The sequence below is a fragment of the Phascolarctos cinereus genome, unplaced genomic scaffold (assembly GCF_003287225.1).
Source record: "Phascolarctos cinereus isolate Bilbo 61053 unplaced genomic scaffold, phaCin_HiC Scaffold_5;HRSCAF=322, whole genome shotgun sequence".
In the NCBI taxonomy this organism is placed as follows: Eukaryota; Metazoa; Chordata; class Mammalia; order Diprotodontia; family Phascolarctidae; genus Phascolarctos; species Phascolarctos cinereus.
Window position 1 is genome coordinate 381335541 of NW_027555958.1, and position 27913 is coordinate 381363453.

General features: G+C 43.4%; 1 protein-coding gene across 2 annotated transcripts; it reads right to left on the reverse strand.

The window, feature by feature from the left end:
• Nucleotides 1-6944: 6944 nt before the first annotated feature.
• Nucleotides 6945-27860, reverse strand: RNPEP (arginyl aminopeptidase). 2 transcript variants are annotated; one of them, XM_021003110.2, is made up of 11 exons: nucleotides 27361-27860; nucleotides 22958-23098; nucleotides 22497-22645; nucleotides 20404-20520; nucleotides 19573-19808; nucleotides 16001-16114; nucleotides 14662-14774; nucleotides 14390-14498; nucleotides 13223-13447; nucleotides 8658-8800; nucleotides 6945-7193 (listed from the first exon to the last, which is right to left on the reverse strand). In XM_021003110.2, the coding sequence occupies exons 1-11, from the start codon at nucleotides 27802-27804 to the stop codon at nucleotides 7164-7166; spliced, it is 1821 nt and encodes a 606-aa protein (XP_020858769.2). In that variant the 5' UTR covers nucleotides 27805-27860; the 3' UTR covers nucleotides 6945-7163. The 2 variants fall into 2 exon arrangements, with proteins under 2 accessions (XP_020858769.2, XP_020858768.2); XM_021003109.2 differs by having other exon boundaries at nucleotides 6945-7442; nucleotides 27361-27858.
• Between the last annotated feature and the right edge of the window lie 53 nt (nucleotides 27861-27913).

The following is a 27913-nucleotide window of genomic DNA, read 5'->3' on the forward strand; positions in this document are numbered from 1 at the left end:
GCTTGCATTTTAGGGAAATGGCAATTCCCCAACTGATAAATGGTCAAGGGATATGCACAGGTGCTTTTCAGATGAAGAAATTAAAGCTATCTATAGTCATATGAAAAAATGCTCTCAATCACTATTGATTAGAGAAATGCAAATTAAAACAACTCTGAGGTACCACCTCATACCTATCAGATTGGCTATTATGACAGAAATATAACAGAAAAGGAAAATGATATAAATGGAGAAGATGTGGGAAAATTGGGACACTAATGCAGTATTGGTGTTGTGAACTGATCCAACCATTCTGGAGAACAAACTGGAACTATACCCAAAGGTCTATAAAACTCTGCATACCCTTTAAGATCCAGCAATGCCACTTCTAGGTCTATATTCCAAAGAGATCATAAAAAAAGGAAAAGGACCCACGTGTACAAAAATATTTATAGCAGCTTTTTTTTTTGTCATGCCAAAGAATTGGAAATTGAGGGGATGCCCATCAATTGGGAAATGGCTGAACAAGTTGTGATATATGAATGTAATGGAATACTATTATGCTATAAGAAATGATGAGCAGGCAGATTTCAGAAAAAACCTGGAAAGATTTACATGAACTGATGCTGAATGAAGTGAGCAGAACCAGAATATTGCACACAATAACAGCAACATTGTGCAATGATCAACTCTGATAGACTTAGCTCTTCTCAGCAATACAATGATCTAAGACAGCTCCAAAACTCATGACAGAAAGTCTGAATGCAGATCAAATACACTATTTTCACTTTTTTCTTTCTCATGGTTCTGATTCTTCTTTCACAACATGACTAATGTAGAAATATGTTCAACATGATTGTACGTGTATAATCTATAACAGATTTCTTGCTCTCTTGTGGGGGGAGGGAGAAAATTTTGGGACTTAATATCTTATAAAAAATGCATGTCAGAAACTATCTTTACATGTAATTGGAAAAAATAAAATATTATTTACAAAAAAAAAAGGAAGGAAGGAAGAAAATGGCAGCTGTATGGGGGATGGATTGAAGAAGAGATTTGGTCCAGGGAGACTAAACAAATTATTGCCAGAGTCTAGGCAAGAGGTATTGAGGTCCCAAATTAGGGTGGTGGCTGTTCGAGTAGAGAGAAGGGGACAGATTTTGAGAGATGGAAGAATCAAATACAAGATCCCATCCTGTTTGCTGTCATTTGTTAGTTTTATAGTTATTTAGTGGGTTAGGACAAAACACAACCTTAAAGTTCTCCCCCAACAAAACGATTCTCATACATATTCTAAGATCACACAAGATTTCCAGACAAACTTGAACGATCATTCAATGACACAGAGTGACATTTCAGGGATGTCCTGAGAAAACTCCAGAGAGAACAGGTATTCCCCATGGATAATAAGCTTTCTCTATATGCTTGATTGTATCAAGACCCACAATACAGCAGAGGTTCCTGAATGAGATCTGTGATCCCTCAAAAAAGACTAGCATTAAGAAGCCACAGAGGAACACCCCAATGCCTACTGTTCTAAGTATGGTGTGCAGTTGGAAGGGAGGTCCATTGTGTCCATCCATTAATACAGACATGCAGACAGGGTTTGCTGATTGACAATAGGCTTGGTCTGGATTTGAAAAAGGATGAGCATAGATAGGATCAAAGATTTAGAACAAGAAAACTTCACATTCCCAATGCATAGCACAATGCCTGGCACACAGTAGGTAAGTAAAGTCTTTATTAAGTGCTTAGTACTGGGGATATAAATAAAATCTAGTTCTTCCTTGCCCCCAAGGAGCTCATATTCTAATGGAGGAAGACAACACCTAATGGGATGCTGGAAAGGTAGTGGGAGAATCACGGATAGATGTAGCAGAGATGGTGGGGAAGGGAGGCCAGGGAGGAACCAAGGTAAGGTGACAGCACACCTATCAGAGGCAGGGGAGCCAGGGGTCCAGGGGCAGAGTCCAAAGTTCAGCTGGGAGGGCTGTGAAGCACAGCTGGGTGGGGACACTTAATAAAGACTTAATAGTTGACTGACAGAGCGAAATGAAGAGGAAAGCTACACAACTAAAATAATGTGAATGGTCTCTCTAAAAAGGAGTCAAACTGATAAAACTACAATGAGCAATCAATCTTCTTCTGAAGAACTGATAAACAAGCCTCCTCTCTCAAAGATCTGAGGACTGCAGATGTACATATCCAATAACAGACATAGTTGCTATGTCTACTGGCTTGGCTTCAATGTTTTTCTGTTACAAGGGTTTATTTCAGTGGGGTGTGCTCCTTAAGGGCAAATGACCTTGTTGTAAAAGCCAAAGGCAGTAAGTCATTTTTTTTTAAAGCTTCCATCCCTTAGTGAATGTGAATGTGACTGTGCATAGGTAATAAATAGGAAATGCTTCTTTAATAAGTGAATAGATAAAAGTTTATTATTATTTTAATTAAAAGCTTGTCCTCCCCTTACTACTTTCTTCTAGAGGACTTTTTTTAATTGTGGGATTTTTGCTGATCAAAATTTGAATTGCTATGTAAAGTTTTGATGTCTTTTGTTACAACAGGATCATTTCAGCTTGCTCCTCCCACTTTCTTGTGCAAAAGGAAAACAAAAACATTCAATAGCGACTACTCCTGAAAATCCCTAACACAGGCTACAAAGCATGTGCATGGGTTCCACCCACGTGGAGCGTAGTGGTGGAGGAGTGGGAGGCAAAGAAAGGAAAGGGAGGAGGGACTGGAAGAGGAAAGACAGGAGGATTTGGTTCTTCCAGAAACGTATGGAATGGAATCTAAGAATGAGGAGCCTTCTTTCTGGGTTCTTATTCAGAGCATGTACAGGTATTTTAGAACTATTTCATGTCAAAGCCTTTTCTAGATGTTGGGCCAGGATTGGGTGTGCATACAAAAGGCACTTGACGGCCAAATCAAGCTTTCATTTTGGCAGTAAAGACAAGGGCTGCTGAAGGTCTGCAATTAGGGAGAAAAGTTCATTCTCCACAGGTAGCCAGGTGGAGATCAAACTACGAACACACCGCACAATATTTTTCTATCACTTATTTCATTCTTTCCGTTCTTTTATTCTTATTATTTCGTAGGTGGGTGGGCAGAGGAGATGGAACTATGACCATGTGAGCTTCCCCAGGTCACTAAGGAGCCAAAGGAGTCCACAAACTGTCGTCCCTACTGGAGTTTGCTAGCAGCTTAAGCTGGTCAGCCCAGCAGCCCCGACAACTGACCCACAGGACCCCGCTTAGCCTTGGATCAACTCAGCTGCTAGACGCCAGTCCTGCAAGGGAGCAGCTCTACCACTGGCTATGACAGAAGCAATCTCCCCGACATGACACTAAGGCTGTGGAGCCACTGCCCCAAGTTTGAGTCTGTTCTCTTGGGCGCTGAGGTGGTAGAAGAGATTGTGCCTGTTTGGGGGGATGCTTATGTAATTTGGTTATTATTACATCTTTTCAGTAAATACCCAATGGTTAAATTTAATTGATGCTACTTGCTTATTAATATCAAGGAGGTGGGTTAACCAGTATTGGGGCACTAATCACTGGCCATGATATTGGGGTGAATACACTATCAGAGGAGCTGTAGGAGAGCTCTGGGCCCCAACCTGCAACATTGGACTTTATGTGGGCTGCATAGGTACAATATTCCGTCCTTGGGGTCTGTCCTCTGCCTCTGCCACAAGGGGGAGATGTTTCATTTTCCATTCTCAGGAACTCTCATTCTTTTTTCCAGAATGGATTTTGGAGGGTCATTTGTTTTTGCAAAGCAAAACAAATAAAAATTAAAAGGTCAAACAAGTTAAAAACTGGGCCTAAGAAAAACAAATTATTGATTCTTGAGTTCCAACAGGAAGGGGTCAATCATACCTCCTCACCTAAGTCCTGATTTCTTACACTTTCTCTCCCCACACAAAGGGAAATTCCATCGCAGCCCCTCTCACTAGGGCCACAAGGCACAAAGGCTTCCTGGACGCTCATTCTCCACCAGAATGAGGGCTCAAACACCTGACCTACAGTGCTCTCATCTCCTCTGTAATTAGTCGTGTTTCTGTATGAGCTTGAAGAAGGCTAGAGGGAGGTCAAAACCAGGGAGAAGAAATCTCCAAAAACTGTCCTCATGGGACCTAGGCTGCCTCATCAATTCCTCTCTTGCACCTGCTCACACACAACAGAGGGTCTGAGAAAGGCCTAAGTAGCCAGGATGGAGACAGGGCAGGATTAAGTGGTGGGCAACGGCAGGGCTGGGCAGGGCCTGGATTATTTCTGTGGGTCCAGGTCTTCCTGCCACTGCACAGATTGGGAAGCTGCTGGGAAATCCATGATGCTACTGGCCATCTTGGCAGTTCTCAGGCGGTGGTGGTGCTGGGTTTTGCTGGGTGCTGGTTCAGGTCCTCACTGTCATGCAGTGGCAGCAGCATGCACTTCACAGAGGCTAATTCGCGGCTGTCAGACCTAGGAGACACTATCACCAAGGATCCTTTCCTCTGAAACAGGCCCCGTGACCTGTGACCACAGAGGGTCCCAGCACTGTTGGCTTCTGCAGACGATCCATTTCCAATGAAACCTAGAGCTTCACTGATTTTTCAATTACTTGGTTCCATAACCTTGGCATTAACAGCTCCTTTCATCATAGTATCCAATCGGTTGAAAAAGCTTTGTTTCTACCTCCATCACCATCTCCCCTATTGCAATTAAAACAGCTATCACCTTATTACAGGCTGTCCTCATCTCTCACCTTATTATTGCAACCACTTTCTAGTTTGTCTGCCTCAAGTCACTCCCCACTTCAGTTCATGCTGCTGTCATTGATTCTTCTTAATCACAGACCTGGTCACATCACTCTTCTACTCAATAAACCCCAATGGCTCCCTATTACCTCTAAGACCAAATAGAAACTCAACCTTATCCCAACCTCTCTCACCAACCTCATTACACATTACTCCTCCTTCCCATTCTCTCACTGTCATCTAGGCAAAATGGCCTCCTCACTCATGGACTCCATAACCCTACTCTGGGCCTTTAAAAATGGCATAAAATACATTAGAACATGCTCTCATACACTAATGTATTGTTGGTGGAGTTGTGAAATGATCTAACCATTTTGGAGAGCAATTTAGAACTATGCCCAAAGTGCTATAAAAATGTGCATAGCCTTTGACCCAGCAATAGCACTTCTAAGGCTATATCCCATAGAGATCATACAAATGGGAAAAGGACCCACATGTACAAAAATATTTATAGCAGCTCTTTTTGTGGTGACAAAGAATTGGAAATTGAGAAGATGCCCATCAACTGGGGAATGGCTGAACAAGTTGTGGTATATGAATGTAATGGAATACTATTGTGCTATAAGAAATGATGAAGGGGCAGCTAGGTGGCGCAGTGGATAGAGCACCCGCCCTGAAATCAGGAGGACCTGAGTTCAAATGTGGCCTCAGACCAAACATTAAACACTTACTAGCTGTGTGACCCTGGGCAAGTCACTTAATCCCAATTGCCTAAAAGCAAAAACCAAAAAAACCAAAACCAAACAAAACAAAAAAAGAAATGATGAACAGGCTGACTTCAGAAAAACCTGGAAAGACTCGTATGCTTTGATGCTGAGTGAAGTGAGTAGAACCAAGAGAACGTTACACACACTAATAGCCACATTGTGCGATGACTAATATTGATAAACTTAACCCTTCCCAGCAATACAAGGATCTAAGACACCTACAAAGGCCTCGTGATGGAAAATGCTATCCACATCCAAAGAAAGAACTATGGAGTTTGAACACAGATCAAAGCATACTATTTGCTATTTTTTTTCTTCTATTGAGTTTTGTTTCCTCTTTCTGGTGGTTCCTCCCATTGGTTCTATTTCTTGCTTACAACATCACTAATGTGAAAATATGTTTAATAGGAATGTATATGTATAGCCTATATCAGATTGTGCGCTGTCTTGGGGAGGGTGGTGGAGAAAAATTTTAAACTCAAAAGCATATGGAAGCAATTGTTAATAAATCAAAACAAATTTTTTTTTTTAAAAAAAGAACATACTCCCACCCTCCTCTGAGAATCTCTCTTCCTTCAAGATACAGCTCAAGCACTGTCTTCCAATTCTTAACCTGGAGTCCTTGAACTTGCTTTTAATATTTTGATAACTGTACTTCAATAGAATTGGTTTCCTTTGTAATATGTAGTTTACTTTATGCATTTAAAAACATTATTCCAAGAAAAGGTAAAGAGACTTCCCCAGACTGCCACAACGGCCCCAACACACCAAAAATGTGAGGAACCACTACCACCGGCTGGTCTAGGGCTTTCCTTTTCCAGTATCACACTTCACCTACCCAACTTACCTGTCTTAACTCCCTACTCATAAGTGTAAGCCCTCTGAGGAGGGACTTTACATGCCCAAGTTCTAACAGAGTACCTTAGTAGTCACTGAATGTTTAACTGAATATTCCAACCCCTATTACAACCCCATTTATTACCAAAGCAGGAGCCCTAGTAACTTGGGAGAGATTTTTATTTAAGTCCCAAGCCCCAGTAGTTCATTGTGGTCATCGAACTTAAACACCCCGCAAATGGAATGTGGGGCAAAAATGAATAGAATGAGATTATACCTCATTCCAGTAATCCATTAAGCCACAGCTAGGTGCTGCAGCAGATAGAGCTCTGGGCCTAGAGTCAGGAAGACCTGAATTTAAATCTATCTGCAGACACTTAACAGATGTTTTACCCTGGGGAAGTCATACAATCTGTTTGCCTCAGTTTCTTCAAGAGCAAAACGGAGTTATTAGAGCATCTACTTTCCGAAGGTTGCTGTAAGGATCAAATGGGAGAACGTCTGTTGTCTGCATGCTTCATCTCTGTCTCACATCTTTTTCATGTGTATGTATGAGCTTCCCTATGTCTCCCCATAATACTAAGTTTGGGGTAACACACACTCTCCCCTGGCCAAACAACAGCTTCTATATTTTTCATCTAAAAATTTTATTTAAAATATTGAACCTGAAAAATAATCAAGCTTCCAGCCCTTTGCCCAGCACCTGACGAGTCAGCAACAACTCTCTTCCTTCTTCCTATGCCAAATGAAGGTAGAATGGAAATGCCTTCTCCCCCAGCCAATGTCTAGGGTCTACTGACCCGCTGAAAACCAGGGAGACTTCCTGGTCCAGAATTCAGTGTTCAGGGAAGGTCCTCATGCAGAGCAGAGTCCTGAAATATGAAACATCAGCTGCCTGGGGAAAACGGAAGGTAGAGACAGACTGTGACACCTATAGGAGTTACGGACCCCGGCTTGGGGTTCTAACTCTTCTTCGATTCCATGATCTGCTGGACATAATTGACAACATTGCTGTGGAGCTGGGGGGCGGTGAGAGAAAATGACTCTTTGGCCAGGGAGCGGGCCTCCTCACTGCCACTCATCATAGCATGGTACAGCGGGAGGGTATACTTCTGTTTTCCCTGTAGTGAGCAAAAAACATGGCCCAAGCAGTCAGATACCATATATCTCTTACTCCTCTAACCCTCCCTTCCTGTACTTCCTGATGCCCTCCAGCCTTGTGTCCTGACCCAAGAGACAAAGGTACAACATGTAAGAAATAAGACGATTAGAAAGAGGAGTGAACTATCATGTGGCTTGCTGGTTGACAGGTACTCTAATTCTAGCATTCTCTATGGCTCTACCCAATTCAAGTTAGATCATTAACAAGAAAACACAAATAGGGGTGGGGGAGGAGAGTATGGATACAATAGAACTCCACTTTGGAGAGTTATCTATTGAATTGGTAGTCAGATATTTAAGACTCCATGAAATAAAGTTGATTCTCTTTAATGTTTGGTTTTAATAAAGTAGGAAAATATTTACAAGTCAAAGCATACCTTTCATTTGTCCTAATACAGGGGGTAACTAAAACACAATTTAATAAAATCCTGAATTTTGAAGAAACCTTAAAAAGTCAATGAGTCTATCCCCCTACATTCACACAGATGTTCAGCTCCCTGGCTTGATCGGACTCCTGTCCTCTGCCAAACCTTTCTTCCCTCTGGAATCTGAAGACTGTTACTCTCAGAACCCCTGGGCTTTCAACCCCTTGGAGTTCTCCTCCTAGGATGATCCTGTCCCTAGTCTTAGATGACCTCCAGTCACAGTGTTTCCCTAGGGAGTGGGACCTAGAATTTCAACTGGTATCTTTTGGTCTTCAGCACTCTTTTCTGTGGAGTTTTCCCTGTGGGCAGCCCATAATCTGTACTTCACAGTGTTCAGTAAACCCTGACCATTTTTCCCCCTAGTCTTTACCAAGTGATTTATAAGAAACTAGAGGAGGCCACAAACCCCCTTCTTTCTCTTATAGGAACTTCCCAAGTTTTATTTAATAATAGCTATTATTACTTAATAGTAAATCCTGTTAATAAGCAGTGCCCTCCAGGGCAACTTCTTCTTTTTTTTTTTTTAGGCAACTGGGGTTAAGTGACTTGCCCAGGGTCACACAGCTAGTTAAGTGTTGCCACCTAGCTGCCCTGCAACTTCTTTTAAAGGAAGACTATAGACCTAGTGCAACTCAAACTAATAGGGTTCTAACTTTCCACTTTAGGTAAACTATAGGATTGTGCCACATGTGTTTGAGAGCAAGAGGACCAGGAGGCCACTGAAGGGAGAAGCCCTAGAGACTCACTCACCTGACTCTGCAGGAACTCCTGTACTTTCTTGAAATCTGCCTGGTAATCATTTTTGATGACAATTTGGCTCCAGCGTAAGCGCAGCTCTGCATTTCGGGCATCTGAAATCTTGGGGTATGTCTCTCCCATTTCTTTCACATTTCCTAGAAAGAAGATAGGGGATGTGAGAGTTGTCCCCCAACCATAAAATATAAGCTCTGCAAAACTGCAAAGAAATTTGTCTACAATTATCCTGGAGCTGATCTCAGTCCTTCTAAGAAAAGTACCTTGAGATGGACTAAATGAGTCATTTGATTATGCATATCCCTTAATCAAAGGCAATACCTTCTTTTTGTCTCTCATATTCAATTTCATTGAAAGGCACTATGTCAGGTGGAGATACAAAAGTAAAAATGAAAAAGACTCTGCCATTAATAAGCTTATCTTCTATTCAGTTGGGGGTGAGGAGGATACAGTATTTACACAGACAAATAAAAACAAGATAAATTTGAGGAAGCAAAGAGAACTAACAACTTGGGGACTAAAAATAGCTTTGAGTAGACAACTGCACTGAGTTATTCAGAGGCTAAGGATTCCAAGCGGCAGAGATGAGAAAAGACAGGAAGTGACATGTGCCAGGTTGGTCAAACAGCCTTACCCACCACCTCTCCTTAGCTACTGGTAGAGAAAGTCCGTGGTTCTAAGCCCAAAAACCTTGCAACCTTAGCTTGTCCCTTGTCGCCATGGGAAAGGAAAAGGGCAGGGGCGGAGAGGGCAGGAGACTGAGCTTCCCACCTTCTTGGCAGCTACTGTTCAACATGAGAAACCAACATGATTTAATTAATGGAAATGACATTAAAGAAGAAGCATTACTCTCAACCTTCTTGTTGTACTTGAAGAACCAGGGGGTCTTTCCACCTGACTTGATCCTGAAACCACTGTTTCCCTCTAACAGAATGTGAATCCCCTAAGAGCAGGGTCCACCATATTTTTCTATTTGAATCCTCTTAACAAAGCACTTTGAACACAGTAAGAGCTCAATATATTCTATTTCAGTCATCCATTCATGGAGGACAGTTCCTGCAATGGCAGATGTGGGAGATGGGACTATGGAATACCTGAAGGGGAACATATGTAATGAGTCTGGGAAGGAAGATGGAGCCAGATTGTGGAAGACCTAAATGCTAAGGTGAGATGTCTGTACTTTATCCTAAAGACAATAGGGAACTACTTAAGCTTTTTGTACAGTGGAATGAACCGATCAGGTGCTTATCTTAGGAATATTGGTTCTGAAACGGCGAGGATGGATAAGAAAAGAGAAAGAATGGAAACAACAATTAGTAGGTTAATGAAATAGTGCTGTCAAGGAGTTGACAAGGACCTGAATAATAAGGGTAGTAGCCATTTAAATAGAACGAAGAGGACAGACGCTGAAGACACAGAGGCAGAGACTGGCAATTGGATATGGGTGAGTGGGGGGTGAGAAGGTGAAGGAGAGAGAAGGGTCAAAGATGAAGTCAAGGTTGAAGAAATGGATGACTAAGGATGGTGGCGATCTCAAAAGAAATACTTGAAAGGTGGAAGGCTGGGGAAAGATGATGAATGCTTTGGCCACAATAAGTGTGAGAAACACCAATGGAACATCCTGGTGGAAATGTGTAGCAAGAAACTGGTGATGCAGGACTGGAGTTCAGGAAAGAGGTCAAGGAGATCAGAGACCATAAATCTGCAGAGAGATGACTGTCAAATCCATGAGATCTTATGAGCTCATTGGTAAAGCATGTGTAGAGAAAATGCCTCAGGACTGAACTGAGGCTTACTGGATTGGGAGATGAATGTTGACTCAGGAAAGGAAACTGAAAAGGAGTGGTCACACAGGCAGAAAACAGAATCAAGAGTATAGTGTCAAGGGAAAAAAAGAGCACACAGGAAGAGCCAGTGGTCTACCATGTCAAAAGATCAAGTAGAATGAGGATTCAGAAGAGGCTATCAGATTTAGTAGCTGGTAAGATACCATACCAGAAAGTCTAGAGAAGAGAGTGGGAAGTGAAGAAAAGAAGGCAACAAAAAGACTTCCCCAAGGAATTTGGCTGTGAAAATAAGAGACGTAGGACATCTTGAGGGGATGGTGGAGTCAAGGGTTTTTTTAAGGATAGGAAGACCTATGTGTGTTTGTAGACAGCAAGAAGGAACTAAATGACAAAATATAGATCAAAGATGAGAGCAAGTGATCAAGGGGACAAGCTCTCAGAGGGGATGGAAAAGAATGGGACCAAGGACATAAGCATGGCGGTGAAACCTCTTTGCCAGAGACTAGAACAAAGGAGGTGAAACTTAGATATAAAAGAGGGGAGATAAAGGAGCTTATGGCAAATGGCCACTATTTTAAAGGTAGGTGATATTTTCTGTTGAGAGAAAATAGGATGGGGCAGCTAAGTGGCACAGTGGACAGAGCTCCAGGCTTGGAGTCAGGGGGGCCTGAGTTCAAATCTGGCCTCAGATACTAGACACTAACTAGCTGTGTGACCTTGAGCAAGTCACTTAACCCCGACTTCCTCACACACACACCCCCCCCCACCGAGAAAAAAGAGGGAGAGAGCATAGGAAAGAAGAGATTTGGAATAACCACTGTCAGTAGTGTAATAGAGAATTAGAGAATAAAAGGGTTACTGTGCAGCACTGAGAACCCATTTGAGATTTGGCAACAAAAATCTCTAGTGGATCTAGTCACACAGCTGTGTGACTTTGTCCAGATGGATTCACTGGTATTCAAGGAGGAATATGAAAAGTGGATGCTGGGAGATGAACCAGGGATGATATTTGGTTAATGTATGAGTAGTGACAAGACAAAGTGGGGGGAAGGTATTCAAAAACAGAAGTTAATGGATAGTTCAACTGGTCAACCATATAGTTTAGTTAAGATTGTGAGGGAAGAAAGTAAAGCTAAGGCAGGGATAATACACTGGGAGAACAAGGAGAAGTATATGGAATAGAAGCCCTGGTGAGAGTGAAGATAAAATTTAAGAAGAATGAGGCACAGAGTAGGAGGTGGAATAGGAAATTAAAATGAAAGAAAGGAATTCCAGAGTCCAAAATCACAGAGGTAGTAGTAATGGTAAGATAAGTGATAGTAAGAATTAAGATGTGCCCATCTCTGTGGATTGAAGTGAAAATACAGGGCACAGGAGTTGAGGAAGCCAGTATCTGGGGAGATTACAGAGTATTCAAAGGGATGCTAACATATATAATGAGTTTCTAGTATGAAGGCAAGGGTTGGCAATAACACTGGGAATCAAGCACTGAACTCTCTGAGAAAGAAGAAGACTTGACCTAGGACTATAAAGACAGACCTAAACTAGGTGATACAGAATGAGCCTCAGGTCAAGAAGTTTTTCAATGATGGTAGCAAAAGGAAAGCGTGGAATTATTCCCGTTTCTGGACCAACGTGTCATGGCATGTGAGGAAGACCATACTGAGAGTAGCCAAACAGACAAGGATGGATGATGTAGAAATTGGGAAGAATTATTCTAGGATGAAGGGGAGTTCGTTAACACTGAGGACTCCACAGGACACAATCAAACAGAATGGCAGAGGAGGAGGTTGACTGTAGAGAGGTAGAGCCAAAGTCGATAAGGGTAAGAAAACATAGGGAGGAGTTGCAAAGGGAAAGGACTAGCCAATAGCAACTTTGAGACACATGGAAAAGGGTACCAGAAATTTGTAGATAGAAAAAGAACCAGGTGACTGGGAACCCTAACCGTTAGGGTCCTTTAATGATGAAGTGTGGTATTAGTGTAGGGGCATCAGCACCAGCTTCCAAAGCATGTCACTCCAAAAGCAAGGGAGCTATCCATTTAGGCATTTGGGGTGGTAAATAACTGGCATTCTGGTCCCCAAGCCAGACTGAACTCATACTTGGTACTCAAGCTGTAGCTTCTTTCCAAGATGATGGAAAATGAGGCACAATCGGGAACAAAAATTTAGTCCCTCATCTTTAAATCATCAGAAGCACAGATCTTGATCTTGAGCCTTGAAGCCTGCGATCTGACAGATCTACTCAGAATTTCAGATGGCTATGATCTCTTTTGGTAAAGACCCTGTACTGACTCTGGCAGCTGGGTCACACTCAAATATTCTAGCCTGACCTTTATAGGCTAGGGTCCTCCACCAAATTCTTCTACATTTGAACTCCAACCAATTTAATCAAGTTATCTGCTACAACTAAGTTAACTTTGTTACTCAGCTTGCTACTCTCTCCACCTGTCAAATTCAAAATCTTTGCATAATTAATCATGTGACCTCATAGTTTATATCACTCTTTACTTCAAAATAGCTTAAAAAAAACCAAAAACCCACTTCTATACAACCTCTACTTTACACCACTTGCACTCAACCTTAACATTTATACATCTGTATAATGGTAGTGTTTTATGGTTTTGGTTTTTTGCAAGTGCTTGTGTCTGTTTGCCAAGTGTCATGAATTGATCATCACTTCTTTCTCCAGTTCTCTCCGAATTAGCAAGCATAGAACTCCGAACTATGGAATCCTTATGGTAACTAAACAGCCCGTTTTCCTGGGACTTACCAGGAGGTAGAGGGGATTTCTGTAGGATCTTATCCAGGAAGTAGACCAGCTGGTAGGTCTTCCAGGTAGAGATATCCACAGCAGCAATAGCATCTAGATCTAGCTTCTCAGCAGCCCAAAGTTGGGCCAGCCCCTCAGCAGGCTTCATAAGTGAGTCACCAGGGGAAAGGTCAGGTAGGTAAGGGGGCCATCCTGGTGTGTTCAGCCATCTATCAAATTCAAAGCCTGTATGGAGGAGGTAAGAGGAGGTATTGGCAAGGGTCCCAGTCATTCCCTTTAAACCTCCAACCTCCAGCTGTGCCTAGAGCAGGCTTTCCCTAGCCACCCCCCCAACTCTGGCCTCAAGCTTTAGTCTATCCCAAACTCTCACTTCATCAACTCTTCTAGAGAGAGAGCAGAAGACACGCCAACTACCCAGCCCTCCTCCACTCTTTCATGGACTCTTAGATCAGACCTTATGATGCCCTCTGCAGTCAGAGGACCTTGCTTTGGCGGAGCATTCGATACCACTTCCCAGCACTTAAGTGGCCCTGGCTCTTCCACAGCCTCGGCATCCTGAAATGTGGGGCTTCACACCTGACCAGTGGCTGTGGGAACTGACCAAAGCAGTGAAAGAAGGGATGGGGATTGCTTTCCCACTGCACAATCCCAGCTCACTGAGGAGGGTGGAGATGGGGACACACTTTTAAGAACCAGGAATCTCAATCATGATGGCACAGCCTCCACTCTCTCCTTTTAAGGTGGAGACAATTTCAAGGCGAGTCATTGTAGATACTGGGATGTCCTTTTGCTCAGAAGCTGTTTTATGAGTCAATTTCCTTTCAGCTTCAAGGGTCAGAACTATTGTTAGGGACACATTTACTTGAGCCTTAGCACGAGCATCAGAATCAAGGTTCTGTTCACGTGTGCCCAGGTGCTGGAAAGGAACAGAGAGTGAGAGACCAAGAGAAAAGAAACATGAACGAGCCATGGCTCACAGCCCAAAATGGAATCAAGGGAGGCCATTAGGGCCCAAGGCCCAAGTGAAGCTCTGGGGTTTTCTCTGAGGTGCCACTTACTAGGTAACTTTTACTCATGTACTTTTTCCTGGTTTTCCCCAATCAAAACAGTCAATAATTCTCCTTCCCTAGCTTGGCTCCCCCAGGGATCTATGGACCAGGGCCTTACCTGATATAGAATCCACTCTCTTCTTCTTCAGTTCAGGGAAATATTCCAAGTAGAATTCCAGAAAATCATCAGCCAAGATGCTCTGGAATTTAAATTCATTGACATAGGCCTGTGACAAGGGAAACGTCTGGTCAGTTAGGATCGCTGGCTAGGGGGTGGACACCAGATATGTGCCCACCCCGATCGTCTTCTCACATCGCTGACTCCTCCTTTACTGCTGCCCCATCTACATGATCCTCTTTCTTCTCTTCTCCCCTAGGGGTTAACTGTACCTTAAGGAAGTTGTCAAACTTGTCCTGGTCTCCCACCAGGTGGGCCAGATAAGAGACAAAGCAGAACCCTTTCTCATATGGGGTTTCATTGTAGGTATCATCGGGATCAATACCTGGCAAAAGAGAGAATACCCAAGACTTGAATTTTCATAACCATAACCCCTAAACCTTATGCTCTATTCTCCAAACCAGGCAGATTAAAATACATTCTCCCACAGAGAATGAACAAGAGATTCCCCCAGACAATCTACTTCAGCCTATCCCAATTCATTTAAAGAAGGGTTCTGAACCCAATGTCCACGAACCTAAAAACACCCCACTTTGACCCATTCTTCTAATTTAATTTCACGATAACTTTTTAATAATCTTCTGTATATTATTTTATGCTTTAAAAATTATTCTGAGAAGGGGCCTATGTCACAAAAATGGTTTCAGGACCCCAGCTTCAAAGGAATTCTTAAAGGACCATTAAGCATAGGTAACCCTAAGGAACAGGACAAAGAACATAGCTTCCACAGAAATTGGCAGTTTTCCTCATACCCTATAAAATTATCTGCTAGAGGCAAGAAAGAGTTTTATTAACACTAGGAAAGTGGCAAAGGACACATAACCTCTCTGGGATTCTGGTCAACCCCCCCAGCCACCCAACTTACATAAGGACAACTTATCTTTAAGTCTATTCTAGGCTATGATGAGATTTCATCCAACTCCACAGACATGACCAAAAAATAGGGACTTCAACTATAGCAAAAAGGTTTTGTATTTACACTGAAAGCAGGACTCATTTCCTAATTTTAAGTAATATTATACCAAGCCTGCAGAATGTCTCCTTCCAGTTGATCTTTCAGAATGAGTTAGAACCAAGTACTATCTGTCCTGGTTGTGACTCTTCTGGCTCACTATTTCAGAAAGGTTTCACTGCCTTTCTAACTCCCTAGACCTCTTCTCCACAGCCTCGTCCTCACTCCAGCTCTGGAACTGTGTTCAAATCAGCTCTGCCATTGTTCCTGGAACAATCACCTCCCCTGTGGTCTGCTCACATTTGTCTAGTAATTTCCCAGAACAGAGCACCCCTCCTCTCTGGCCAGCCCCTTTGTGATATCTCCATTAAAACAAAGGTCCTGCAGGGCAGGACTTTTTTTACTTTTGGTTTTATACCACAGCACTTTGTAGAATGTTTAGCATACACTAAGTGCTTAACGAATGCTTTTACTTTCACCCATTCATCTGGTTGAAATGGTTAGGTTTTGGAAGACTCCCCTGCATCCCTCCCTCCAAAGAAGCCCATTACAAAGGCTGAGGTCGCTAAGGAGTGACACAGAGGTGCCTGCTCTCTGACCTGGCTCAATCTTCACTCTGAGTTTGTTCAGTGGGTGGTCCTCTCCAGTGATGTCCATGTGCTGCCGAAGGAGCGCCCTCCCCGTGGCAGCTTCTAGGCAGGTGTAAGCAGGACCTGGAGAAAAAATAAAATTGCTGACATGTTGGGCTGCTCAGAGGAGACGGCTCTCTGTACCCAAAGAGGCTCTGCAGCCCTCTTGTGGTTATCTGTGAGCAAGGCGGTGGCCAGTGGGCAAAGGCTCCCTCAGCTGACAGGCCTCAGGCACCACCTGTGCTTCCCTGGACCTTGAAGTTGGGTCACGCTGACTCCACCCTCAGACTTTTCTCTTGACAAAGTATTCTTATTTTTAAAGGGATACTCTTCTGTATGTTCACAGGCAGAAACTTAAGGGATTCTCACTTGTCCATTTTTGGCACCCCGAGAATCTACCACTCTAAAATTTCTCCCTACGGATCCGAGGCTCTTCCTTCAGGTTTCAAAAATGCTGTTCTTATGACCTGGTCATGAAATTAGCTGGCTTTATACATTCTAGGGTTACGTGGCCTAAGGATTCCAAGGAACACTGGTTAAGGGCTCACTGCTTCACCTAAGCCACGAATGCTCCCCTGAAAAATGCTAGCATGTGATAGCCAGCTTCTGGAGGAAGAAGGGTACTTTTTATCCTAGGGAGCTTAATGGTCAAATTGCTGACCATTTGTCAGTTATAGTAGTGACCACTTTTCAGGTTTCAGTTGAACTCAATGGTCTCTAAGGGCCCTTCCAATTCTGAGATTCTTTGATAGGAGTCCTGGGGTTCAAGTGTCAAATCATTACAAATTACTTTAGGAAATACTATGTCACCAGCCCAGTCAAGATCTAATTCAGAAAGCAACTCAAGAGTGCATCAACTGTTCTCTAGCTATCAGAGTCAGAAAGAATTTGGATTAAGTATCACCCAGGCAGTATGGGAAATAAAGGTCTGGCTATACTTGCCTTCCTTCTCAATACTAACTTCTTGGAACTAGCGTTAACGTTACACTATCCTCTACCTTCAAATCCCTTGACCCTTTGTTCTATCTCTAATTACACCTTGTCAAACCCCAACCCTGGATTTCTCCCATCATTCACTTCCTTCGCGCCTACTCCTACACTGATAAGGGAGCTGGAGGAATTCACGCAAGTGTGCTGACAAGGACCAGGGCAAATTTATGTTATTTGATCTCACAATTGCAAAGCAATCTCTATTTCACTCACAACAGCAGCCTTTCCAAACTTTTCCATCTCTCCTCAAGACTCCCACAGCAATCCCTTTCCTCATCCTTGAGAATCTTACCTCATACTTTCCCTAAAAAACTGAGGCCATTTTCCAAGAATTCCATCACCTCTGATCCCTCTGACATCATCTCCTCCCCACTCTTCCCAATCTTCTATTCAGTTTCTGGTGATGAAATGGCCCTTGTCTTTGCCAAGGCCAACCACTCTACATACACCTTGGTACAATCCCCTCCAGGCATCTCCAATAGACTACTCTCACCCTCACCATAGTCCCCACTCTCTAAGCTTCAGTGTTCCTTCTATGCTGTCTACAAAAGCTCATGTTTCCCTCACCCTTAAAAGTTACCAATGATTTCTTAATTCTCAAGTCTAATGGGCTCTTCTGTCCTCATTTTCCTTGACCATTCTGCAGCCTGTGACATTGCTGACCACTCTCTCCCCTCCTTGCCTGTTTTCCTAACACTGCTCGCTCTCTTTCCTCCTGCTACTTCTCCGACCACTTCTCAGTGTCCTTTGCCGGAACTTTATCCAAATCATACCCATTAACTGTAGTGTCCCCCAAAACTCTACAGTGGGTCATCTCTCTCTACATTCTCTACAACTCCAACAGATTTTAACTATCATCACTATGCAGATGACTATCAACTTTATCTATCCAGCCCTAGTCTCCATCATAAGTGCCAGTTCTCATCACCAACTGGACAGATATTCCAAATGTCCCACAGGCACCTCCAACTCAACAAGTCTGCCTCTCACTTTCTCTATTCATATACCCATCATTCTAGTTCACATCCTCCTACCTGGTCTTCTTGGCTCAGGTCTCTACTAATTCTAATCCATCCTTTACCCAGAGCTGTGACCCTACGACCTCCATGTCCTCTCCCCTCAGCTCAGTACTTCAGGGGCTCCCACTTACTTTCAGGATCAAACACAAATCCCACTTTTGGGCCTTCAAAGGCCTGCACAACCCAGACTTTCCCTGTCTGCTTGGCCTTCTTAGCCATCCCTTCATTCTACCCAGGGCAGCCACACTGCCCACTCGCCATCCTACCCAGGGCACTCCAGTTTTTGCTGGCTGCTCCACTTCACCTACTCTGCTTTGTGGAATCCTTGACGACTTCAAGTCTGCTCAGAAGGCACCTTCTGCAGGCCTTTCTGAGCCCTCTGTACCCCAAACTGCTCATGCCTTCACCTCTAAGGGCATCTTCCACCCACTCTGTAAATCTCTTATGTCTACCTGCTGTCTTCCTCATTAGATTGCAAGCTCCTTGAGAATTGGGACCATTTCTTGATTTTTATTTGTGTCCCCAGCATTCTACACAATGCTTGGCACATTGCAAATACTCACTGGGTGACTGAAAAGCAATGTTTGGAAACTGTCTCACGGTTTACAGCTTTGAGCCTTCAGTTAACCTGTAACATACATAGCTAGACTTATAAAATACCAATGACCCTATGCTAACTGAACTGATCTACAAAATACAAAATAAATGTTTATATTGAGTACCTTGATATTTATGCTATGTTTTTACACATCCTTATTGTCTTCTCCATTAGAATGTATGCTCCTTGTAAATAGAGATTGTTTCATTTTTGGTGCTTCTAGCCCAGTGTCTGGTACACAGAAGGCACCAGTGTGAACTTGATGGACACACATTTATAGAAAGTCACATTAAAAAGCATCCCTCATGATGTCTTAGAGAGCTATCTATCATGATGACCCTTGGTCCTGGCTCTGCTCATTTTGTATCCCCAGTGCCCAGCACAGTGCCTAACATATTTACTAACAAGGGCTTAGCTAAGACATAGTCCCTTACCCTCACAAAGATTCTAGCCTAGAAGAGGGATGGTAACACAATATTAGATGATTTTGAGTTAGAAATGTACAAAATGAACTGCTATGAGGTCCCAGGCAGAACACTGATACTGAATAGGAAAAATTCCTCTAGCCCAGGTCTGATGCCTCTTTTTCCAGGAAGCCTTCCTCAATTCCCCCAGGTTTAATGAGATTTCTCTCTCAAATTTTCTTGAAGCAATCTGTCTAGAACTCCCTCATGGTATTCCTATCACTTTCTACCTCATATTCTATCTAGTTGTGTATATGTTGATATCCTTTGTCCCCAAACAGATCATAAACTTCTTAAGTTTATGCCTTATCTTCTCTATTTCCTTAGCACAATGTCTTGTACATAGCAGGCATTTAGTAAGTGTCTGTGAGTAGAATTTTATAAAAAAAATTTTTTATAAAAAAAAAAATCACACTTGCTTTTGTTGGCCTCAAAGGCTTAAGGAACAGGGCACTAGGAGGTTTGGCTCACCAAAGAGGATAGTGGAGATTCTCCTCTGAGCATACATAGTGAAACCCTCATTCAGCCAGAACTCGCCCCAGTTGGCATTGGTGACCAGATTTCCAAACCAGCTGTGAGAGATCTCATGGATGATAACATCTGCCAAGGAACGGTCTCCAGCCAACAGACATGGAGTGACAAAAGTCAGGCAGGGGTTCTCCATGCCCCCAAAAGGAAAAGATGGTGGCATGAAGAGTAAGTCATATCTGTAAAAAGAAAAGAGAGGTTACAGGGAGGTCTTGGCTCCCTAAGAACAAGCTATGTTTCATTCTGCTGAGGAATGTTTGTTATATGCTTCCCAACACTATGTGACCTAGCCCCTGAATAGAGAGGGTATGAGCAAATGAACACAGAACAAGGACTGAGGCTAGAAAGCTTGGGTTCTTCTCCCAGTTGTGAAGGCCTTGAACTTATCCTTAGAAAAGTCCTTACCTTTTCCTTTGCTGGACCTTGCCTTCATCTCAGATGGGGAAACTACCCCTTCAGCTCCCTTCCAACTTTAAAGGCAGGATGTGGATATTTTAGGACATAATAACACTTCTCTTTCAGGCAGACTTGGAGTTTTTAAGGTCAAACCAATGAACCCTCTAGTTAACAGGGGTTGAATTCTGAATATATCAGAGGAAAAAAATGGAGTTTGGACTGACTATGGCACTTTCTTTAGATAGGGAGGGAAGACAAGCCAAGATCTGGGGTCAGGGCATGGGAGAGGAGAGACTGAAGAGAAGCAATAAGAACACTTATCAAGAGTACAGGTAAAGAGCTTGAAACAAAGATGTTAGAGCCAATGTGACACTGCACCTTCCCCAAACATAGGGTCCAAAAAGTTTTTCTCCTGTTGACAGAAATTCTTCTATCACACCATTGTACTCTTTCTTGGCATCTTCGATCAAGCAGGGCTCAGCCCACACGCGACTCCTAGTGACAGAAGAGCAGACAAGCCAGTTGTCAAGGCAGCCTCATTCAGAGGCCCTGCAAAGAATCAGGGCTACAATTCAGGTGTGGACCAATGAGCTAGACGGCTTTATCAGTGACAGCAAGGGGGGGAAGGGGCTACTAGCATGGCCGGAGACATCACTGGCTGCTGAGTGGCAGAGAAGCCAGCAGAGCACAATGTAGTTGCCCAAGAGAGCCACCAAGGGACAAAACAGCCTCAGAAATGCAACAAGGTCCTGAACCCACCAGGCCCAATTCAGAAGAGCCTGGCAAGACTTTCTCATGGGGCTCCCTCATAACAAATACGTATATTTAATGCTTGTGGAATTGAAGTGCTCCTAGGACATCTGTCCATCACTATAAGGCTTCAAAAAGTTGTGATAAGAGGCAGCTAGGTGGCACAGTGAATAGAACACAGGCCCTGTAGTCAGGGGGACCTGAGTTCAAATCTGACCTCAGAAACAATACTTACTAGCTGTGTGACCCTAGGCAAGTCACTTAAACCCTGATTGCCTCACCAAAACACAAAAAAACAAACAGAAAGTTGGAATGATCTACTCAAATTGGATATCTAATCACTATTATCATGATGTTCTACTTTGCCAGAGGTTTCTCTCTTTGGGTAAGAGGCATATCCAACCAGAAAAACCCTGGCAGAAAATACAATTTGAACTACCCATAGGAGATAAATGATCTAGCCCAGTAAGAAGAGAATTCTCCACACCCACGTAGGAAAGGCTGGGCTATCACCACTAATCAGACTGGATTTTATAATGGTTGACTAGCGTTGTCATTTATTACACACATAAAAATCACCATAAGCAAGTAAGTAATGAATCAGAGATTGTTCTGATGAAAGGAGGGGAAGGGAGAAAGAGGAGTGATTTCCTATCAATATCTCCTTCCAAATAACCTAAGTGTAAATTCTCTGAAATGACACACCTCCTCATTCTTTGATTACGTGGTTTCCTGACTATTGCAAAGATGGACCTTCCAATGGGTGGGGCAGACTATTTTTCTAGATTGAGCTACTATGATTCTGAACTGGTTTATTAGGAGTTGACTATAATGGAGTCCCTATTTATCATTTCATATTACATCCTGGAAACTGAGATTTATGCAACATCTTATCAGATTGAGTTCTGAGGTTGATAATGCCAAGGCCACTCAAGAAAATCCTCCCAGGAGCTAAAAGCTAAGGTCAGAGATAAGGAAAGAATTACAGCTAGGAAGAGATGTCAGTATTCTATCACCTAACTTTTGCCCCTTCCCAGTCAGAAGGGAGACGTGAAAAAAATATCACCAGTAAAATCTGGATTCTTGGCTTCAGTTGTTCTCACAGAAATTTTACAAATGTTATTCTACCAAATCTAACCAACCATGTAGAGAAACTTTTGGTATTGAGGGTTTGGGTCCGTGTATAATGTTTTTTCTTTGCAGGAAGCAGAAAGAAAGCCTTCCTCTCTCTTACCTCTCTTCAAAAGGCAAAATGAAGGGATGCTATAGAAGTCATCTCCTAATAAACTACTCAGAATCAAAGGAGCTCAATCTTGAAAGACGTCTGCCTCACCCATTGGAAGCAACAAGCAAGAGGACAGGTAAAGAACAACTGAAAATTGGATAGGGTTATGAAAACTCTGAGATAAATATGGCTAAATTGGGAGGGAGGGAGATTCAGAGGGCAAAAGGTTTAATGAGCCAAACTGCTACCCCAAACTTCTGACCGAGGTATGACACCCACTTGTCCACTTTACAGCACGGGCAGCATACTTTCAAATCCAAATATTAATGGAGCTAGAGGAAGAATATTAGAAGAACACAGTTCCAGAGGCTTTATCTGAAGGAGAAATGAAGATCTCAGATTGTTCCCAAGAAGTATCTTGATGGGGTCTACTCGTCACGTACTTACTTATTTACCTGTGTCAGTTCAACCTTGCCTACAAGTCTCAGTCACCTACCTGGGTCCAACTTCAGCAGAAACCAGATCTCCAACAGCCAAAGCTACCAGGTAGGAGGGGATAGGCTGACACATTTGGAAGAAGAACTTATTCGGGCCTCGTTTTTCCCATGTGGTAGCACTCATCACTGCTGTGAAGCCATCTGGCACCTGGCAAGAGAATAAAGGTTGGGTTTTAACTGGTGAGAGGTCAGAGTTTCAAAATTAACCCAGAATAAGGAGAGATCTTGGGACTAAATTTCTGAGATTTGGAGTGAGGCTCACATGCCTTTCTGTTAGAAAGATACCTCTAAAACACACACACACACACACATACACACACACACACACACACAACTTGGGAGCAGAACTGAAGGTTTTATAAGAGCCCCTACTGGACAGAAGTTACACTAAGCATATTAGAGCTGATCAGTTTAAATATGATCGCACATTATTCCAATCCCAAGAACAGACGTCTCTTACCTCAATGAGGGCAGAATACTTGCTTTTCACTGCAGGAGTGTCGAAGCAGGGAAAGAAGGCTCGGTTGAGGACGGCTTGACCCTGGGTATAGACGAAGGGCTTCTTTTTCCCTGCTGTCTGCTCTGGAGTCAGCCAGCAAACCTGAGAGAACAAACAGATTTTAGGAGGGCTGTGCCCTCCCTGGGCTCTAATGGGGCACTTTGCAGCCAGAAGGCCAAGTAGGAAGAATGCTAGAGAAAAGAATTAGTTGGCATTGGGAGCTTCAGGTAATTGTCAATCAGTCTGATCACACTAAGAACATTCCTCCCAAGTAGATCAATGGAACAGACTAGAAAAAGGAGAATTGGAAACAATGGAACTCAATAATCCAGTGTTTAATAAATCAGAAAATATAAGTTACTTGGAAAGTAACTTCCTATTTGATAAAAACTGCTGGGAAAACTGGAAAGTAATCTGGCAGAAAGGAGGCTTAGACCAACATCTTATCTCACATTTCACAATATATTTTAAATAGACATATGATAGTAACATTAAAGATCATAAAGATCACAAAAATAAGAGAAACAGATCATCTACCACTTACAGCTATGGAATAGAATTATAGAGATAAAATAGATAATTTTGCTTAAATGAAACTGAAAAGCTTTTGCAGACAAAATTATTGCACCTAAAATAAGAAGGGAAGTGGCTGAATGGGGGAAAAAGTCTTCATATCATATTGATCTAATAAAGGTTTGTTATCCAAGATATATAAACAATTAACAGATACATACACATATATATGATCAACAGCCATTCTTTAATAGATAAGTGGTCAAAAGATATGAACAAAGAGTTCTCAAAAGAACTGCAAACAATTAAAAACCATATGAAAGATTGTTCCCAATCATTAATAATAAGAAAAATATAAATCAAAACAATCCTTAGACTTCACCTCACACTGAGCAAATTAGCAAAGATGATAAAAGATGGTGATAGTACCGGAGGAGTTGTGAGAAGATAGGTATACTGGCACAATCATTTGGAAAGCAATTTAAAATTATCAATCAATAAACATTTATTATGCACTTACTACTTTGTGCCAGGTACTGTGCTAAGCACTGGAGATATAAAAAAAGGCAAAAGACAGTCAAGGAGCTCAAATAATATGATTAAACCGTTCACACCTTTTGACCCAGAGGTTCCATTACTAGGCTGATACCAAAAGAAGGCTATTAATAGAATAATGTGATGACTAGAGAAGCATGGGAAGATCTATATGAACTGATGCTGCATGAGTAAACAGAGCCAGGCACACACACATACAAAAAATTCAAAAGTAAGTGTTATAAAGTTATAAAGAACAAGCATGGAATGAAAAAAAGAGGTATCAGAAGACACTCAGTACACACTTTTGTAGGGGTGGTATTTTTTGTTTGTTTGTTTGCTTGCTTTGGTGAGGCAATTGGGGTCAAGTGACTTGCCCAGAGTCACACAGCTAATGAATGTTATGTGTCTGAGGTCAAATTTGAACTCAGGTTCTCCTGACTCCAGGGCTGGTGCTCTATCCACTGCGCCACCTAGCTGCCCCAGTAGGAGTGGTATTTTCAGATTCTTCTGCTGCACTGATCAATTATACTTCTGTTTCTAAAAAAAAAATTGTCATATGGGATGGCTCTTCAGGAATGGCACAGAGAGGGATACTAGGGAAACTATGGTCATATAATAAAAAGAGAGAGCACACACAAGCACTTCCCTCTCACACTCTAATTTGCTTTGGAATCTATTAAGATATTACCTCTATTTCACAGGCTGTTTTACCTTCAGGAATGTATTCCTCATTCCTACAGGGTGTTTCAAGAAATCTCCATTCTAGTTTCTTACCTTATGCACTGGTTTGTAATCTTATCTTCTCTTTTTTTCCCACCAAGAAAGTCCCGAGAAATCTATAAATGTTGGGACTTTATCATTACCAAAACAAAACAAAAACTATAGTTTCCGAGAACCCTGGAATTTAGCCTGGTTGCAAAATATTTGGAAATAAAGGTTACAGAATCACAGAATCTCATATTTGGAAAGCATGTTAGAGGACCCCCACCCATATCCAAACTTACTACAACAACCCTAAGTGATCATACAAACTTCACTCAAAGACCTCCAGTGAGAAAGAACTCACTATATGCCCAACACAACGTAATTTCACTTTTGGACAGTTCTAATCGTTATGAAGTTGTTTTTCCCTTTCATCTAGCTAAAATCTGGCTTCTGGAGCCAAGCTGGACAAATTTATTTTCCCCAAGATAGCCTTTCAGATACTTGAAGAAAACTATCATGATCTCCACTAAGTCTTCTGTTCTCCAAGCCAATTATCTCTAGTCTTTCCATTAATCCTTGTATGGTAATAATTGGTCTAGTCCCATCTAATCTTAATTATCCCTCCTCTATGCCTTTCCTAAAACTCAGCACCCAGAACTGAACAAAGTACTACAGACTTGATTTGACCAGAGGGTCAAACAGGGCTTACATCAGTACGGGCAGAGCTAACACTTCCCCTTTTCTAGACACTATTCCTTTCTTAGTCTAGTCTGATTTCAATGGCTTCTTTGGCTGCTTTATCACTCTACTAATTTATACTGATCTTTTTCACATGAATTTTAGTCTTATAATTTTTGCCCCACTCTTTTACCCTGTTGAGATTTTTTTGAATCCTGATTCAATTGTGAGCTAGGGATTAACAAGTACTCACCATCCCTAAAAGTCTTCACCACTTCACCATTTTTATGCAAGCATTCTGTTGTAATAGGCAGCGGTTAAATATTTCTTATTCCATTCTCTATGTTTTTCACATGTACACTGATCAAAAAGAATCCACTACCTAATATGTACTCTACTTTTACCTATAGCAAAAACAGGTTGGATTGTAAGAAATCTCTAAGCAGTAAGGGAAACAGCTCAACACCAAGAATAGTGGAGTAGAGAGAGAAAAAAGGTGGATCAGGAGCCTGAAGGCTTTATGGAAGTAGTGAACAATGGGAAAAGCCCTGAACAAAGAAAGAGAAAGATCAGGATTGGCAGAAAGGCTGAAGTGAAACAGGGAAACCATCAGGCATATAGGGGGTTCGAATAAGGGGAAACAAAAGGGAGACATGCCCGAGTAGAGCAGGTTCACAAGGACAGTAGAGATAAAGCTGGAACAGCACAGTACAATGAATAAAACAGTCTATGCTTAGAGTTTCTATGTTATCATTTCTAAACTGTATGGCCAAGAATGGTCCATAATATTTCAGATGTGGTTTGACCAGGGAAAAGTAGAATGAGATAACACTTCCCTCAGCTTTGACAGGTTGAGGGTGCTGGCAGTGGGAAGGGTTGGAAAAGTGCCCTAGGGAGGCCATACCTGGCCTGTTTAATTCTCTCCCCAAAGCACAGTGCAGAGCTCACTGCGACTAAACTTTTAACAATAGCTATTCAATAACAATGACTTTCATTTCAGAGGCCACTTACAGCTGGAAAGTTAAGAACATTCCTGAATGGGTGGGATCTACATTTCACCACTCCACCTCAATTTGATTTTCCTAGCCTTACCAGCCTCTTTTCTGGTAGTAAGCCATACTTTGGATATATGCTAGTGGTTTTCACTAAGGTCTTGCACAAAGCTCAACTAATCCCACTGTTGAGCGCAGATCTGCTTTTTGAGTCAGTTCTATAGTCTGGGAGGAACCAAAATCAGATAAAGGCACCTCAACCAAGCCAGCCTTTGGCCCAAGGGTTATCGAACAGCAGAACCAGCAGAAGAGTCGAAAGGTCTTTTTTTCCCCCTGAATCTTCCCTAAGCAGGGAATACTCCCTGGGGGCGAGGTGCGGGTGCAAGGTTACCAAAAAGGTAGGCTCACCCTTTTCCAAGGTTTCAATCTCTTCTAACTGGGTTATTTAATCACATGTGAGGCTTCAGAACAAGGCAGGCCACCTTCGGACAACGCTGGGCTCCTGGGTTTGCTCGGTTACCGACTACAAGCGCACATGGAGCAAATGACAGCTCACTTTTCTGCCGGTGCATATAAGTTAAGCGGCCAGCCCCTCAACCATTAGCATTTGTTAGGCGCCTACGGCGTGCCAGGCACAGCGCTAAGTGCTGCGGACACAGAAAGGCAAAAGACCGCCCCGGTCCTCGACGAGCTTACAGTCCAATGAGAGACCACGAGCCAAAAAAGCTATACAAAGCCTGCCGTATGCAAGACAAACAGAAATTAGGAGTGAAAGCAGGCCCTGGAGGCGGCCGGAGCTCGGGCCGCAACTGGGGGCCCCGGGAAGTCTGAGGCAGGAAGCGGGCGCTAAGGGAGGGGAGGGAAGCGTGGCCCCGGAGGAAGGAGGAAGGAGGAGGGAGGAGGGAGGAGGGAGGAGGGGGGAGCCGCCGCCGCACTCACCCCGGGCCCCTCGCCGACGCGGTAGGTGAGCAGCAGCTGGAAGCGCTCCCCGGGGCGGCAGGGCTGCGGGAAGGCCACGCTCAGCGCCTGGCCGTAGGGGGCGAAGGGGCGCGTGTGGAAGGGCACGGGCTCCTCGGGCGGCTCCCCGGAGCCGGGCCGCTCCCGCCGCAGCGCCGCCGCCGTCACCTCGAGGCACGGGTGCGAGTCGAGGTGCAGCTCGGAGACGCCCTCCGGCCCCAGGCAGCGCAGCTCCAGCGCCGCCGTGCCGCTGAGGCCGCGGCTGCCGGGGCCGGGGCCCGGGGGCCCGAACTCCACCCGCAGCGTTAGGTGCAGGTGCAGCAGTTCGAAGGCGCGGAAGTTGGAGGCCGAGGCCACGTCCGGGGCCCCGGCCGAGTGCAGCGGCCGCCGCGCCGCGCAGCCCGTCACAGGCCCCAGACACGCCATCGCCCCAACCGACCCACCCGCTGCCTCTAACCGACTGCCCACCCCAGCAAGCCGCCGCACCCCCCAGCCGCGAGGACGCAGGAGGCGGGGCCGCCGCCAAGGCCACGCC

Coding starts and splice junctions, on each gene's coding strand:
- RNPEP (XM_021003109.2), bottom strand. CDS start 27,804: ATGGCGTGTCTGGGGCCTGTGACGGGCTGCGCGGCGCGGCGGCCGCTG. Junction 22,646..22,957: donor AGTATTCTGCCCTCATTGAG/GTAAGAGACGTC, acceptor TTCTCTTGCCAG/GTGCCAGATGGCTTCACAGC. Junction 20,521..22,496: donor TCTGCTGAAGTTGGACCCAG/GTAGGTGACTGA, acceptor TTCTGTCACTAG/GAGTCGCGTGTGGGCTGAGC.